The 17,471-nt window shown below is 37.7% G+C and overlaps 1 protein-coding gene across 1 annotated transcript in view; it reads left to right on the forward strand.

Moving 5' to 3' along the window:
• Positions 1–17,471, forward strand: part of ascc3 (activating signal cointegrator 1 complex subunit 3) — a 155,605-nt gene that overhangs the window by 127,319 nt on the left and 10,815 nt on the right. Inside the window, exons 31-37 of the mRNA XM_059339001.1 lie at positions 7–144; positions 851–971; positions 1,906–2,038; positions 3,612–3,737; positions 10,647–10,758; positions 10,851–10,985; positions 15,453–15,677. Coding sequence (XP_059194984.1) covers positions 7–144; positions 851–971; positions 1,906–2,038; positions 3,612–3,737; positions 10,647–10,758; positions 10,851–10,985; positions 15,453–15,677 — 990 coding nt within the window. The remainder of the gene's footprint in view (positions 1–6; positions 145–850; positions 972–1,905; positions 2,039–3,611; positions 3,738–10,646; positions 10,759–10,850; positions 10,986–15,452; positions 15,678–17,471) is intronic.

The raw sequence follows: 17,471 nt of genomic DNA on the forward strand, positions 1-17,471 counted from the left end.
CAATAGATAGAGGACATCATCGGCACAGTAAGGGATTCCAACCTGAAGCTAACGCTGGCCTTTGGGATCGGCATGCATCACGCAGGCCTTCATGAGAGAGACAGGAAGACTGTGGAGGAGCTGTTTGTCAACTGTAAGATACAGGTACGACCTCATACTGTACACCACACCTCATCTGACCACTTATCATATCTCGAAACAATGTTGCTTACCCTTGATACAAGTGTTGTACAGTTTGAATGATGCCAGTTCTCTTGAAAGGGGAATGATACACACATTACAGCAAAATGTGGAATGACTTTATGGTAATTTAGTAATGTGATACATATACTGCATACACATTACCATTCAAGGATTCTTTATTGTCAAACCCGACATATGTTCACACATAGGGCTGGGCGATATGGACCAAAAGTCTTATCCCGATATATTTAGGCTGAATATCGATATTCGATATATATCCCGATATATTTATCCTAAAGTGAAAGCAAATGTTCAGTCAAAGTCAAATATGTCACAAGTAGTTTATGGTCTAATTCCATATCACATTTGAAAATATACCGATTTATCTTTTATATCGATATATCGCCCAGACCTATTCACACATGGGATGGAAACAAAAATACCATACCCGAGGAACCGAGGATAGAATAATTTGAAAAATAATTTAAGAACCTAAGGGCATAAAGTTTTCTTCAACACTTATTTTATGTTACTTCACTACACTATATTTTTAACTTGTTTTCATTTTGTAGAAATTTAATTTCTTGCATAATTTTCATTTAATATACTTGTGTCGACTTTCCTCCTGGGTTGTGTCATTCCAGTAACTTCTCATCTCTTTTCTCAGGTTCTGATTGCCACCAGCACTCTGGCTTGGGGGGTGAACTTCCCCGCTCACCTGGTGGTCGTTAAGGGAACTGAATACTACGATGGCAAATCCCGGCGCTACGTGGACTACCCCATTACAGGTACACAGTCCTGTCCATAAGGTATTTTCTCATGTGCACATACAGCACAGTTTGTGTTTAGCTGAGTGTGCTTGAAAAAGCACACTGTATACTATTCATGCGGCTTATTCTTATTCTTCTGTTTCTTGCGTGTTTTTTTCGGTCGACTACTCCGGAGTTTTGGTCGCGCATACACTAAAAAGGTATCAAATCAACCAGCTCAGCCATGACAAGTGTGCTATGACTTTTCTAAGGGTTTCTGCAAAGATTTTTCAAATTATTCTGCAAAAACACACCAAAAAATCCCCCAAATGTTACCTTACGGAAGGGCTAGAGTGGATGACATCATCGCTAGAGTGCAGAGGGAGAGAAAAATTTGTCAAAAAATAAATTTCTGGAAGAAAGCAGAGGTACCAGTTTCTTCTGATGGCTTTTAAAAAGACAATTTCTTCATTTTTCTTCACAAAACACATATGTAGACGTTCAGGAAGAACTCAGGATGCTCAAAGTGAAGTTGGATCAATCATAGGAGCGACGGTTTGGACAAAAATGCTTTATGTTCGAGTGGAATTTTCACCTGTTTCCACCTCTGTCAGTGGCGTCAAATTCCACAGCAGTTAATTTTAGTTGATTGATCTGCTCTGATTGGTGGTTGCCACTTGACCCTGGTTGATTGACAAACACACACAGTTATCCCTTAATGAAACTTCAAGGGATCATTTCTGTCTTTGCCGTCATGATGATTATCTGTCACTCTCATTACTTTACATCATTTTAATCTTGTTTATGTTTTTTTTATGGATCACATTCTACATGAGTTTCAATTGTCTGCTAATACCTGTTGCATGCGGGTGCATCCAACCAACCCAAAGTGGGGTAGAAAACAAAGTAGCTCATTTAAAGAGTAGTGGGACATGGTATATTATCTTTACTAATGTTTGTGCTGTATGTGTAGATGTTCTGCAGATGATGGGGCGGGCAGGTCGGCCTCAGTTTGATGACCAGGGCAAAGCAGTTATCCTCGTCCATGACATCAAGAAAGATTTCTACAAGAAGTTTCTCTATGAGCCTTTCCCTGTTGAGTCCAGGTAACAGTCCCATGTCTGCTGTCGTGGTTAAGAAGTTTTTTCCCATCATTGTCTGTTATGTGGAAGACGTTTAGAGTTTAGAAGTCCTGTGTCAACAGCATAGTATTCACTTTCACACTGTTACCCGTAAAAAGCGCTGTGGCAGAGGTGAAGGAAATGGCTTGTTGTTTTTAATGATTCTGCGTCATGTAACCATTGCAGCAGGATGAATTATTGACCTGACATTTTCTTTGTAATTAGAAATAATGGTACACAAACGTAGCAGTTTTGTGCAGAAGTGCTCAGCCAAACAACTTCACTTGCAATAATGTGCGTCCTTCGGCCTTGAACTTGACACCCGCCGTGACATAGCTGTCTCTTCTAGCAAAGGTGGATATGTTTACAGACATTTGTATAAATACTGCCACCACATAAATTAGACCATTATAGATTGAAGCATGGGCTGAATGGACACTGAATGTTCCTTTTAAGCGTGTGCGTTCAAAATAAGCCTCCTTCATGATTTATTGATTAAAGAAAATATTTATTTTAAATTAAAAATTACAAACTTGATCTATTCAAATCTGCATTATCTTACCTCTCAATAGCTGTTTTTATTTTGTCTCAGCTTTGATCTGATCATGTGGCCTGTTAATGGTATTTGAAGCAGGAGTGGCCTATTGGTCTATTTGCTGTGTTGTCAGCACAGAAAAAGCAAAACTTACAACATGTCTTCATTAAAATGTAGTCATAAAGGTATGAAATCAGTCTACTCTCATACTCACCAGACAGAGCTCGACTTAAACATTGCTGTTCTAACTTTGTAAAACAAATTGTAACAATAAATATGTAAGTATGATATGGATGTAGATATTTGTTTAAATGATATGATATAATCATGACTTGATGAGTAATTGAAGTGATTTGTGGCAGGATGTATGGGGTGAGTGGGGTTGCTAAGATGTAGCTGCAGTGACTCAACAACATTGGTCTCTGACTGCATTCCAGATATGACATTATTTAGGTTGATATTATATTTATAGGCTCACATTTAACGTCACTGATTCTGTTCATCCTGGTTGAATGATTTCATCATTTTAATAGCTAACTATACTAACTACAATAACCACAATAAATTTTGATTCCATTGTATATCGGCACAGCAAATCTATTAGAAATCTTTTAGCCAACAAACTCGACTTGACAGAACTTACTTAACTCAACAAACACACACACAGATTCTGGGATTTATAGATAGATATTGACGAAACATTCAATTAAATGACAGTACTTTAAATCTGATATGTTTTTTTATTTAAATTAGGAGCTATCTAAATAAAAAAAAATCAATAGGTAAACTGGACTGACCACACATTTGATGCCAGAAGTCTAATTTAAATTAATCAGCCAAATCTGTTCAATGTTTACAAAAACGTGTTTAAAAGCTTTACCAGTTCATCAATTAAACAGCTAATCTACTTGGTGGTACAGAGTTATTTCTGTTTGTAAAATAAAAAGTATTCAGTTTCAAAATCCAACTATTGGCCCTTTGTAAATCATTTTGTGAGTGATCTGTCTGTGATTGTATCCCCAGCCTCCTCACTGTGTTGTCGGACCATCTGAATGCAGAGATCGCTGCTGGAACCATCGCATCCAAACAGGACGCAATGGACTACATCACCTGGACGTATTTCTTCAGGCGGCTGGTGATGAACCCCAGGTTAGGGAAACATGCTCACACCACATATCATTGCCAACTGCAGCAGATCATGCAGTTCAGAACTAAAGCAGACACACATGCACACATTCTTGGCCTACTCTCACAACCTGGTTAGAGGAGTGCCATGTTCGCCGGTCAAACATCTGCTATGTAGACAGAAACCATTCCAGAACATTCCAGCCTGTTGGTATTTGCACGGCTGTCATCCAGCGTTTTGCATTCAGTGCCTGACTGAGGCCTAGCAGTGGGATTGTACCAGTACAGTTCTGTGAAACCTGATACTCATCATTTTAGATTCAAGCTGGGATTTTGGGTTAGTATTCAATGTCTGAACATTTCCAGCAAATGACAATAATTTAGTGTTACTCTATTACATTGATGGAAAGCCTCAGACCACATCTATGGTCATCTCCTGGCTGGTACGGTCCATTTAAGTAAAACATCCTGGTCGGACCATGCAGGTCCTTTGATATCATTCTTCCTGCATTTTTCGAAACTGTACTGTCTCTCACCATGAGCTGAAACAACAAAAAGTCCAACTGAGTCATTCAGTCAGCTCATGAATTGCCTTTTTTATTATATACTCCAAATTCATTACATTTCATATACACTCACCAGCCACTTTATTAGCTCGCAAGGTGTACCTAATAAAGTGGCAGTGTGGTGTTCTGCTGCTGTAGCCCATCTGCTTCAAGGTTGGACATGTTGTGTGTTCAGAGATGGTCTTCTGCAGGCTTGGTAGTAGCTAGTTGTTATTTGAGTTACTGTTGACCCCGTCTGACCTTCTCCTCTGACCTCTGACATCACAAGGCTCACTGGATATTTTCTCTTTTTCGGATATCTTTTTCACCATGTCTACATGCCTAAATGCCTAAATGCATTGAGTTGCTGTCATGTGATTGGCTGATTTAGGGCTGGGCGATATGAACCAAAAGTCATATCCCGATTTATTTAAGCTGAAAATCGGTATATGATATATATACCGACATTTTTATTGCAAAGTGAGAGCAAATGTTCAAGTCAAAGTCAAAGCCAAATATGACATGTAACAAGTAGTTTTATTGAAACTGTTTATTTAAGTGAACATAAATACTGTATAACAACAGGAGTACTTTTTTTGTTTGTTTAAATCAAAGCTCCATAGAGTGCACATTTAAATTAAAAAAATCTTAAATAAAAATTGCCTATGACATAAAATAGGCCAATCTTTTTCTGCAATAAATATGTTCATATGAGAAAAGTACGGAAGCCCTGGACCGCAAGTGAAGAAAATTTTTTTTGAGATGTTATCTTGTTATTTCGAGATCATATCTCGTTATTTCAAGATATTATTAATATTATTTCGAGATAATACACATATGTAAAAAAAAAAATAAGAATAAAAAAAAAAAAAATCTTCCAAATTTTTTTTTTTCTTCAGATATTATCTCATTATTTCGAGATAATATCTCGTAATTACGAGATATTATTTCGAGATAATATCTCGTAATTACGAGATAATATCTCATTATTTCGAGATAACACACCTATGTAAAAAAAATAAAAATTTTTACTCTCAGATATTATCTCGTTATTTCGAGATACTAAGTTGTTATTTCAAGATATTATCTCGTTATTCCGAGATACTAAGTCGTTATTTCGAGGTATTATCTCGTTATTTCGAGATACTAAGTTGTTATTTCGAGATATTATCTCGTTATTTCGAGATACTAAGTCGTTATTTCGAGATATTATCTCGTTATTTCGAGATAACAGTAGGCCTATGCTGTCTCAGTGAACCAATGAACCAATATCCAATAATGACTGAATCGATTTCTTTGCGTGATTTGGTTTTGACCGCTGTGATTTAATAGCCGACTGGGTTTTAGTGGGGGGAGAAACCGTCTCTGACGTGAGAGGAACGGTAGCCTATGTTGTGTATCAACAGGGGCCTAGCTATGTAGGCATTTCATGTTATTTGTTTTCTGTTAAAATTCAGTGTTTTGTTTGTTTATTGTTTTGTTATTGTCACCTAAAACCTGCCAGTAGCCTACATTACAATAATAAAACAGACGTCTCCTAACTTGGATTCTAAGCCTGAGTCTTTCCTTCGACCACGAGGACACTCACTCTACCGCAAGTGCTGCTTTTTGAATGGGCAGTCTGTTAACATCTTCTGCCCTCTAGTGGCTAACATCGATATTGGTTCATTGGTTCACTGAGACAGCATAGGCCTACTATTATCTCGAAATAACGAGATAATATCTCGAAATAACGACCTAGTATCTCGAAATAACGAGATAATATCTGAGAGTAAAAAATTTTTTTATTTATTTATTTATTTATTTTTTACATAGGTGTGTTATCTCGAAATAACGAGATATTATCTCGTAATTACGAGATATTATCTCGAAATAATGAGATAATATCTGAAGAAAAAAAAATTTGGGAAGATTTTTTTTTTTAATTCTTATTTTTTTTTTTTACATATGTGTATTATCTCGAAATAATGAGATATTATCTTGAAATAACGAGATATGATCTCGAAATAACAAGATAACATCTCAAAAAAAATTTCTTCACTTGCGGTTCAGGGCTTCCGTAGAAAAGAATAACGAACATTGAAAAATAACTAAATATAACAAACCCTAGTAAGGGGAGCATTTATATATAAAGAAAGAAAAAAAATAACTATCAATATATGCGATATGATCTAATTCCATATCACATTTAAAATGTATCGATATATCTTTTATATCGATTTGATTTGTTTGTAGCCCATGTTGCAGTGATAGCAAGCTAATTAAAGTACCTCTGGTCCCTGTTGCTGCTTCCTCTAATCCACCCTACCTCCACCTTGGTTATCCTCAGCTAGTTCAGATGTGATGTCATTTGCCTGGGTTCATCTTCAAGTTGGCCATGCTGAGAAAATTATTCATTCATTTCAGTTGCTTGTGTCTATGATCTCCACTCTGTCCAAAAGTCTCAGGAAAACCTCATGGGAGTTTCTTCAAATTTATTGCAGCCATCCACTTGAGGGTCAAAGGTCAAGGTTACTGGACTGTCTGTCCCGAGTCGTAATATCTCAGCAATACCTTGACTTTAGATTTGGCACACAAATAATTTGATGTATGAATTTGGATGTCAAAGGTCGAGGTCACCGTGACCTCATGCTTGTCCCAGTCTTGTGAATGTGATATCTCAGAAACACCTTAAGGAGTTTCTTCAAATTTGGCACAAATGTCCACTTGAACTCACTGATGAAAAGATCAGATTTTGATGGTCAAAGGTCGAGGACATTGTGACCCAAAACTCTTCAATTAACATAATGCCATTGGCACTAATCCCCACCTTAATGCTATGGTGATTGTATAATTTTCTGAGCTACGTGGTTGAACATTTGTAAAAAGCATCCATTTTTACAATTTAAAGCTTCTTTGAAGCAACTACCAAATTTGGCATTTACGGAAGATAGTTATTGTGGATTAGGTCTGACACGGTGAAGAAATGTTCCTAATGTTATAATCGGCTACAGGATCTTTGATGCAACATCATGTAGAATTTCCGGGGGTTTTGAGATTAAGCGCACAGCTGCAAAGCTTTCTGTCCATTAGAAAACTTCCCTTAGTGAAAAACAAAGAACCAGATACTCCATCATCGTCTTAGCTCTATAAAGAGAATAACTCTCCTTACTCTCGTCACATAATACGTGAGATCTGACTCCTGCTACTCCGATGCTCCATGATCACCTTCCTTCTCTTCTGGGTCAAACACAACAGATTTGAGCGGAACCCCGAATAGGAATAGGAGATGTTTAAAACATGACCCTGCCCAATGGGTTTGTTTTTTTTTTTCAAACTTATTGCAGTATTTCTAAAATTCAGAATAATTGTATATTTACAAAAAAACAATAGAATGTATCAGTTTAAAATTAAATATTTTGTCTTTGTACAGTTTTAATTTGAATATATGTCAACATATTAGACAGTGCCCCAGTGTTTTGGAATCAGGGTTGTATTGTCATTCAGTGTTTGACAGCTTAAACCATTCAAAGTTGGACCCTGCTCCTTTGTACAGTTTTCAGTTGAATATTTGTGAAAAAGGATAAAGCATATTATCCCATTCTGTTTTATTTACATTTTACATCCCAAGCGTCTTTGTGTATTTTGAAAAGCGCTATATAAAACCGATGCATTATTATTATTATTATTTATTAAATTGGAGTTACAGCAAACAATACTATACGTGTGTGTAGCGATTGCACTGTTCTTTGTATTACATTATTTGCACTAACAGTTGACACAAAGTTAGACCAACAAGCCTAAATCAAAACTAAATTTAGTTTCAGCATGACAAACATATTTTGCCATTATTGCACGCTCTTAAATCAGCAGTTGTATATTGGCACTCTTAAATTCAGCTTCATGTTACATCAAGTGATATCCAGTGTCTTAAATTCTGCCACTAAACGTGCAGATCCCCTGAAGCCGTTATCTCCATGCAGCTGTGTGTTATATCTGCTAATCTATCACTTGTGCTTTCAGGCTTTGATTGCTACAACACACACAAACACAGACATGGGCTCCCACGGGTATCGTTAACGCCTGCAGGCTGACTCCCTGTGCCATCAGGAGCCTAATGGTGATGATGCTAATGGCCATGACTTTATCAGACAGGCGCTGCCACCAGTAAAGATATGTGTTCAGTAATAAACACATTCAGCGTTTCGAACTGTGTGCTGTTAACATGTGGAGCGATGGGAATAAAAGAAATACTTAACATGAAACACACATTAACTTTGACCATCACCCATCTCAACTGCTGCTTCCAGCCCGTAAGTGAGGCAGTGATTACTCCTCCCTGCTCCCAACTGCACTATAAATGACTTCGTAGGACAATAGTAAAGATATCATTTGTTTTAATGTAAAATACAAAGTGGGTGTTTTTTTAGTTTGCATGCATTATGCATATGACTGTAAAATTACCTTAATCTAACATTCCCTCTCTACCTGTTAACTGACTTATTGGTAGTCAGTGTAGAACTGCAGCATAGAGATGCATCCCTGTGGAAGTACCCAAAGCTTTTCCAAACGGGATGCGACTACGGGGCAAGAAGTGAGCAGGATGAGGCCTTATAAAACTGTCCAGTCAATGTCTAGGGTTCCTACTGGGGGGACTAGAGGGCCTGGCTGGGTAACGTGACTACTGGGCTACCCAGACCCAGGTTATTGTTAGATAGATTTAAAAAAATGTGTTTCCCACTTCTGACACACTATATAACAATAAATAATACATTGTATTTACTTGTATATTTTGAAGGTTAAATTCAGTTTGCTGGTTGTCTAATATTCCATTTGCTAAGTACTTCATTCTACTAAGTAAGTGGTCTGATCAGGTAATAATTTTTTTTTGCAAAAATGTATACAGCATCTATACAGTTATTGAGGTGAACACCTAAATCCTGGTCCTGTGTTTAATGTTAAGTGTGGTTATATCATCCATGCTGTGTATGAGCAATGAAGTTTTAATTATTTAAAAAAAATTGAGTGTTTTCAAGAAATATCAAAATCTCTTCCTTTTAACCCCTTACCATTCTGCACCCTTTTATAGAGTATTGGGGTTGGGGAACAGTGAATTTTTAGGGGGAGATAGCAGGTCAACAGTCAATAGAAGTTGTACCTCATCTGAAACATGGTAATCTGAAGATTATTTTTTGTCTCGAGAAATTAACATCACTACACTTTAATAAAAAATGGGTTTATTGAATCCACAAGAGTCTCAGCTTTCTAGTCATATCCAAATTTATGTAATTCCAAAACTGTTTAGGGGCCCCAGAATGCAGATATATATATATATATATATATATATATATATATATAAGCCTTCCATTCAAAAGTGTTTTCCAAGTCAGAACTATTGACGATAACAAATGTTGTTTGAAGACTTGTGTTTCTAACTGCAGATTTGCATTTCATCCCAACTATGCATTAAGATCTCACACTAGTACTGTATTGCAACTCACACAGCAAAGGAGACAGAATAACTGGATGGCACTCAAACTGCACACATAACCAGCAGCAGTGTTCTGTAAACAGTTTTCAAACTTAACCAGACATATTTTACATGACTGTCAATACAAATTTTCACAGGTTTTTTTTCAACCTTTAGCTTAACCTAGGATTTTGGCATTTGTTTTTATCTACTCATTAAAACCATGCCTGCTTTCCTTCGCGTTTTTTTTTTTTTTTTACTTTTGACTCTTACTTAGCAGTGCTGAGCATGGAACCCATTTTGGTTGGCCACTGGTTGTCTTATTTCAGGTAATAGCCGTCTAACCTGGGAATCATTTGCTGAGGCGAGGGCTGCCTTCTGTTTCCTTCAGCTGTGGCTTTTCTTTACAGCTAACAATGTGTATCTGATTTGGTTTTGAGTCTTATCCTGTTTTTTTGTCATATCCAGGATATGATATAAACATGGAACCTGGTTATTCATATTCTTATGTACATGTTTCTAACAATATCCAGGTACTCTGCAGTGGCATATGCATGTTTTTGCTCAAATTTGATGGTGCAACTTTACCTTTAACACCTATCCAGATTTATAAAATCAGTATTGTGTTTACATGAACCCTGAACCAGTCTACTCTGTAGTGTAGGGTTAACACAGTCAGTGTAGAGTTATAATTTAAGCAGGGGAATTCAACCTACTGCATGTGTGTCTGCTTGAACTCCCTGAAACATCACTCAGTGCAACAGTATTCATATCTCTCTCACAGTCAAAAGGACATTGGGGCATAAAAAGCAGCTATGAACTGAGTTAAACAATACAAGGTCTCAGTTTTACAGAATAGCAAGAGGCTTTCTTCTGTATTTTTACATATGGTCATTGATGTTTTTTTGCAATCACACTCCTATGTCCTGTGCTGTTTAGTTATTACAACCTAGAAGACATCAGCCATGAGTCCATCAACAAATACCTGTCCAACCTGGTGGAGAGAAGCCTGCGGGACCTGGAGTGTTCCTACTGCATAGAGATAAAAGAGGTGTGTGTGTGTTTAGTAGGAGTATTTTTTAAGTAATATTGTAGTGTGTAAAGTTTTGGTTTGTTAAATTGTTGTTTCCATTAATGCCCCAGGATGGTCAGACCATTGAGCCGCTGACTTATGGTCGCATTGCCTCCTATTACTACTTGAAGCATCAGACCGTCCGCACGTTTAAAGATGGTCTGAGAGCTGAGCTGCCCGTCCATGAGCTGCTCTCCATTCTGACGGTGAGTGTTGAGCTTTAAATGTATAGAAATCTTCTGTGGCTTTCTGCTTCCAATCAATCTGTGCATAAAAGTAATTATAAGCACTTATTTGAATAAAATGAGTAATACTCTATTCCTCGATAATCTGTCACCGTGTGTGTGTGCTGATGTAGATCTGGATCCAGATAATAATTAAAAATCCAAAACATTTTCAATATGTACATATATCGATATCTAGTTTAAGTTTCATGAGGCTCCCGTGGGTCTCAGAGGGTTAGCACTATTTATTTCTGGTGTAACATTCTGATGGTCAATCAATATATACATATAAAGTATATAAATCGTTGAGTATCGACACACAACTTACTAGCATACATTCAATGTTGCTTTGGGTATGCACATTGGATTGATAAACAATATACAGTGGTGGAAGAAGTATTCAGATCTCTTACTGAAGTAAAAGTACTTATAACACACTGTGAAATTACTCCACTGTAAGTAAAAGTCCTGTATTCAAAACTTACTGAAGTAAAAGTACAAAAGTATCGGCATCAAAAATAAAAGTACTCATTATGCAGAATGGACCCACTCAGATTGGTTTATATATTCTTAATATACAGGTGCATCTCAATCCATTAGAATATGATGAAAAGTAAATTTCCAGTAGTTCAAGTCAAACAGCCCCAACCAAGTATTGAGTCATATAGATGGACATACTTTACTTTTAGACACATCATTTTAGGTCTTCATTAAATGTAAGACATAATTATAAATAAATTAAATAAAGACATGAAATGTTTCATTCTGTGTGTAATGGATCTATATAATGTGTTATTTCCACTTTTTGAATTGAATTACTGACAATAATAAAAGTCCTATGATATTATAATTTATTGAGATGCACCTGTATTATAATATTTTTTGTATTGATGCACTTATGTAAGCAGAATATTAACTACCTAGTACACTGTTATGTGGTTAAATTTATAAATGTGTATTCAAAAATTACATGGTATACACGGTATTTTATTATGTTGAATCTGAAAAGTAATTTAAGCTGTCAGCTAAATGTACTGGAGTAAAAAAGTACAATATTTGCCTCTAAAATGTATTGAAGTAGAAGTATAAAGTTACATACGCGGAGATACTCAAGTAAAGTACAAGTACATCAAAATTGTACTGAAGTACAGTACTTAGGTAAATGTACTTAGTTATTATCCACCACTGGCAATATAAAGAATTTAACTTAAATGTTTCCTGTAGTAGGAATTCAAGATTGCATTATCTCACTCCAAAATATAAGCACAAGGCAGATTGATTTGCCAAGACAGCATGTTATTTATGTTGTGGAGAACAATACATTTTTAACAATTTCACACTTGAGGTTTGTTACTACTACTGTTATTACTTGTGTTTTCTTAGATCTTAATTACTCCTGCACTATGTTTTTACCATACAGCTGGATGTCCATTCAGTGTTTGAACCTGACTTCAATAATGATGCTAACATATGGAGGGGAAGCTACTCTGAGAAACTTAACTTGCCTCTCTTTCGCACACATGTAGTTGGAAGCAGGCCAAAGCATGCCATCCCTCCCCAACAAGCTGCGATACAATAGGCCAGCCCCCCGCCTCCCTGTCCACTCCCCCCCTGTTAGCTACAAAGCACTGGCATGCTCCTCCAGTTCCTGCTAATTGCTGCAGTGTGGCCACTAATGAGCAACACCCACACCTCGCTGCACCACCCCCTCCTTACACACATGTTTTTCTCTCTGAGCGCTGTGCCGTTATTCGGCCGCTCTTTGTCTGTGTTTTTTTTTTTTCCCGCTGTGTTTGTCTTCTGCATCCTCACATGGCACTGTTCTCTGCATCTCCATAAAGGTTGTCTAACAAAGACAGTCAAACATGATGTTATGTCCAAATATGCAGACCAGGTCAAGGAGGAAAACCGGAAAAAAAATATGGTTCGGACCAGTCATCCGACTTTTTTAGAGGAGAAAACAAAGAAGAATGATGCTTTTATTACCCATACTGCTCTTTCTTCCATTACAACCCCACTTCCTGCTTCAGCTTTGACCTCCCATACTAACCATAGTCAATTAGACTGAGTTTTAATTTCATTTTTACTTAAAGGTGGAGTCAGCATTTCTTTGATTTGAATGAATTTTATTTGTTCAAACGTTCAAACAAGTACCTGCGGCCCGTCAGAGCTCCTTCAGAGCGCAGCATGTCCAGCTTTACCGTCCCGCTCACTCCCACTGCCTTCCTCTCTACACGTCCACGGCCTTTCTCTGTCCTGTTTACCAGCATCAGCGGATTAGTATAGTGTGTTTTGGTCCAAGCCACTTTGTTGTTTCTCATTTACAGCAGCAGAGCTGAGTATGAACCAGAACCAGATGTTTTTTTTCCAGTGGTGGAAGAAGTATTCAGATCCTTTACTTCAGTAAAAGTACTAATACCACACTGTGAAATTATTCCACTACAAGTAGAAATCCTGCATTCAAAACTTACTGAAGTAAAAGTAGATAAGTATCAGCATCAAAATGTACTTAAAGTATCAAAAGTAAAAATACTCGTTATGCAGAATGGATTATTGGATGGATGTATTGATTACCATTTACATGTTCTCAAGACAGGGCTCATTTTAACCACTTAATATACTGTTATGAGGTTTGATTTTAAGAAGAAGTCTAATGATTTTAAACTGATCATGCTTTTTATGTTAAATCTCGACCGGAAAAGTAACTAAAGCTGACAGCTAAAAGTGGTGGAGTAAAAAGTGTGATATATGCCTCTAAATTTAGTGAAGTAAAAGTATATAGTGACATAGAATGGGAATACCCAAGTAAAGTACAAGTTTCTCAAAATTGTACTTGAGTAAATGTACTTAGTTACATTCCACCACTGTATTTTTTCAGTGCACACACAAATCCACATGACCACCGTTTGCTGAGGAGATATTTGCTGAATTTGATAAAAAAGTGTATCTGATTAGAATCACACAGTCCGTCTTAAATGTTTTCCATGTCAATCGAGGAAATATGCCAATTAATGCCATTTTTCCTTTCTGATAGTCATACAACAATCATGTACAGATGCTTCTATCTTATCAACACTTATTAGAATTTTTCGTGGCTACTTTTTCTTCTCTGTTTTTTCTGGCTCATTGTCTCCATCCTTATTTTGCCTCTGATTGACTCTGTTTGTTGAGACATTATTGATTCACAAAGATATCTTGGTAATTCATTTATACAAAAGTCAAATAAAACTGAGCAGCAAATTTTCACATTGGAATAGCTGAAAAAAGAGAATGTTTTGTGTATTTGTTTGATAATAAGTTAAATATATAATTAATTGTCGAAATTTATGTTGATACATTTTTTGCTGTTAATTAATTAATTGAAATTTCAGCATTAACTGAGAAATAACAAAAATACAATGCAACCAGTTGATGACCAGAGTGATATTTGGACGAACTGCAGACAACACAAGTGGCTTCAGGAAACTAAGCAGTTTAAACGACAATTCACAAAGTCTGTGTGTCCTTTCTTTTTTCAATCATGTATCATTATGTAAATTTGGTTTTGTAGCAGTTGTGGACTGTGGAGCTACCCCCACAACAGGCCTCAGCTCTGTATACCTAGATCCCTTTCTGTGTGCCTAGACCCAATTCTTTTAGTTTTTACTCTGCAACCAGTGCTCAAAGCTCCAGTCTGTCCTATTATTTCTCCCTCCTCTGGATCAGTAAATGTTACTATCTGAAGGTGAGAGGCGGTGTGGAGTTGTTGGTTATGATGTCTGCTTAAAGATCTATAGTCTCTCTCTCCAGCACATCCATATGCAGACGCAGCGGCACACAAAGATAAATCATTCAGAGATGATTCCTATTCCTATCCCTCATCCCAGCCCCCACCCTGCTCAGGTCCTTTTTCAAGTCCCAGGTTTTGAAACACTGGCTTCAGTCAGTGATGGATGGAGCCTTACCAGTCCAGGCTGGGGGGGAGGCTATGATAAATGCCTCCAGCACAGCCTGTTGATGGGACTACATTAGCCAAAGTTGAACTGAAGTGAATTAGAGGAGAGGAGCCACGCGTGTCTGCGCATCTCTCTGTATAACTGCCCCAGACATGGTGCAACACGCAGCCTCAGCACAAAGACCAGATTGATGGGTCATCGTCAATTTACTTATCCAGTGATCCAGTGCATTTCACTGTGTCTTAGTAATTTAATGTTTAATAATCTCAGAAATTTACTTCAAAGAATTTAGAGAATTCAGAATGGCATTCTAACCATTGGTAGATTTTTATAAGCAGTCATCAAGTCTGGTGAAAAGATTCCTCACAGTCTTTGTGGGGAAGGGGAACAGCCGTTCCAAACCAGCAGAGTGGGGAGGTAAATGCAGCTGTTAGAGGACAGATGCTCAGATTTGAAAGGTCTGACCACAACATGCTTTGGACTTCCCGTTTCACTTTTGATCTCTGTCTCGCAGGATGCGGAGGAGTTTGCAGAGCTGCCCGTCAGACACAATGAGGACCAGCTGAATAGCCAGCTGGCTCAGCAGCTACCCCTGCAGGTCAACCCCCACTCCTATGACAGTGCCCACACCAAGACCCACCTGCTGCTCCAGGCCCACTTCAGCCATGCCACACTGCCGTGCAGTGACTACAACACTGATACCAAGACGGTACTGGACAACACCATCAGAGTCTGTCAGGTAGGATTCACAGCTGCAACAAATGACTAATGTGATAACATTACATTCATTTATCTGCTGACGCCATCCAAAAAGCTATCGATACGTGAATTGAACCATATGGATATAAGCATCATGCAAGTAGACCAACTTCATCATATATACTGATCTACCTGCTACATTTAGAAACAGTCTAAGTTTGGAAACAATAAGAGCTTGACTTGTGTTGACCAAGGTGCAGTCTGAACTGATGAGTTTTCAGCCTGTTATGGAAAATGTATAGAGTTTCTGCTGTCCTGATGTTAAAAGGGAGTTTAACAGTTGATACTTTGTGAAGTTGTAGCCTGGGCCCCTTTCATCTTGAGGGAGTAGCAAGACGATTGTCAGTAGCAGAGCTTAGTGGTAAGGCTGGGGTTTGGCCATGTCCTGGCTGTAGTAAGGCCTGAGTCATTCACAGCATGGTAGGCAGGTATCGGTATGTTAAATCAGAGCAGCCACCGGTAGCAAGTGTAAGGTGCAGAGGAACAGTGTGGTGTGGGAACACATGGGTAGGGTGAAAACAGCCAGGCTGTTGGATTCATGAGTTGTAGAGATCAGTGGCACATGCAGGCACATAGCCATAACCTTGATGGTGTGATTCTCTCCAAGTTACCCTGTAAGTGTTTTTTCAAGTGTCCTTCAGGGAGGATGTGAACAGGGAGAGAGCAGAGCTTGAGACTCTCAGAGGGTTGAGAGGAGGATCTGGTGGTTCACTGTGCCAAATGCTGAGCTGAGCTGTGGGAGGGGGGTCCGAGGCCTTACGATATTATCACAATACTTCATGCACGATACAATGTTATTGTGATTTTAAAAATGTTGCAATATGCTGAGTACTGCAGAAATATATATTGCAATTTATTAGATTTTTTTAACTGAACACTATCAGTCAGCACTATCTAGTAGAGTAGAAAAAGCAAATTATTAAGTTATTCATTTCAGTGTCAGATTCATGAATGTATATTGATTTTTAGTACCATCTACTATTTAGATTAGTAATAATGATATTTGTTGTATCTGAATAAGAAAAATTGACACAGTAGGACAAGTTGCTGATAAAAGCTAGCAGCTGACAGTTGCTAACCTGATGAAGCCAGTGGCAGAATGCATTGTGAACACAGTTGAGCTAACTATTGATCCAAGACTTCTGGTGTTCAGTCATTCAATTTTGATTTTGTCATCATAAAATTTTAACTGTATATTAACAACTAACAGGTTTTTAACAAAAAGGTAAAACAACTTTAAACGTAAAGTAAACTTTCTATTGGAATAACAGCTGAGTCATTTACAATTACAGCAACATGATGTAAAAGGGTTAAGGAGAATGATGTTTTGCACGTGGAACGACAGCGGTGCTGTGCTGTAGATGAAGCACAGAATAAAGGGAATGTTAAACATTAGAAGGTGATTTGTAGCTGAACCCTTCTCATAAATAACACGATGCTCAGAGGTTAGATCTAACACCCAGGATTCTCATTGTCTGGCATCCACAAGGAGTCTGTTACTCACTTTTCATATGGAAAGTGGCTGGACACAAGGTTCTCTACAGCACAACACTTAGCACCTTGTCAAGTTACCATAGTCCGTAACAGTGATAACAACCCTATAGCTTTATCGACCAAACATCGTCCATGCATGTTATTTTGTATCTAAGGTGTGATTATTTAGTTTTTTTTGTATGTGCTGTTTGAAGTTAGGACCATGTCTTAACGTCTGTAAGCCATTGTCCACAGCTCAGGATGGGTGTTTGTGCGTGTGCATATGTACATGTGCTTGTGA

Source organism: Centropristis striata, chromosome 8 (genome assembly GCF_030273125.1).
Source record: "Centropristis striata isolate RG_2023a ecotype Rhode Island chromosome 8, C.striata_1.0, whole genome shotgun sequence".
Classification (NCBI taxonomy): Eukaryota; Metazoa; Chordata; class Actinopteri; order Perciformes; family Serranidae; genus Centropristis; species Centropristis striata.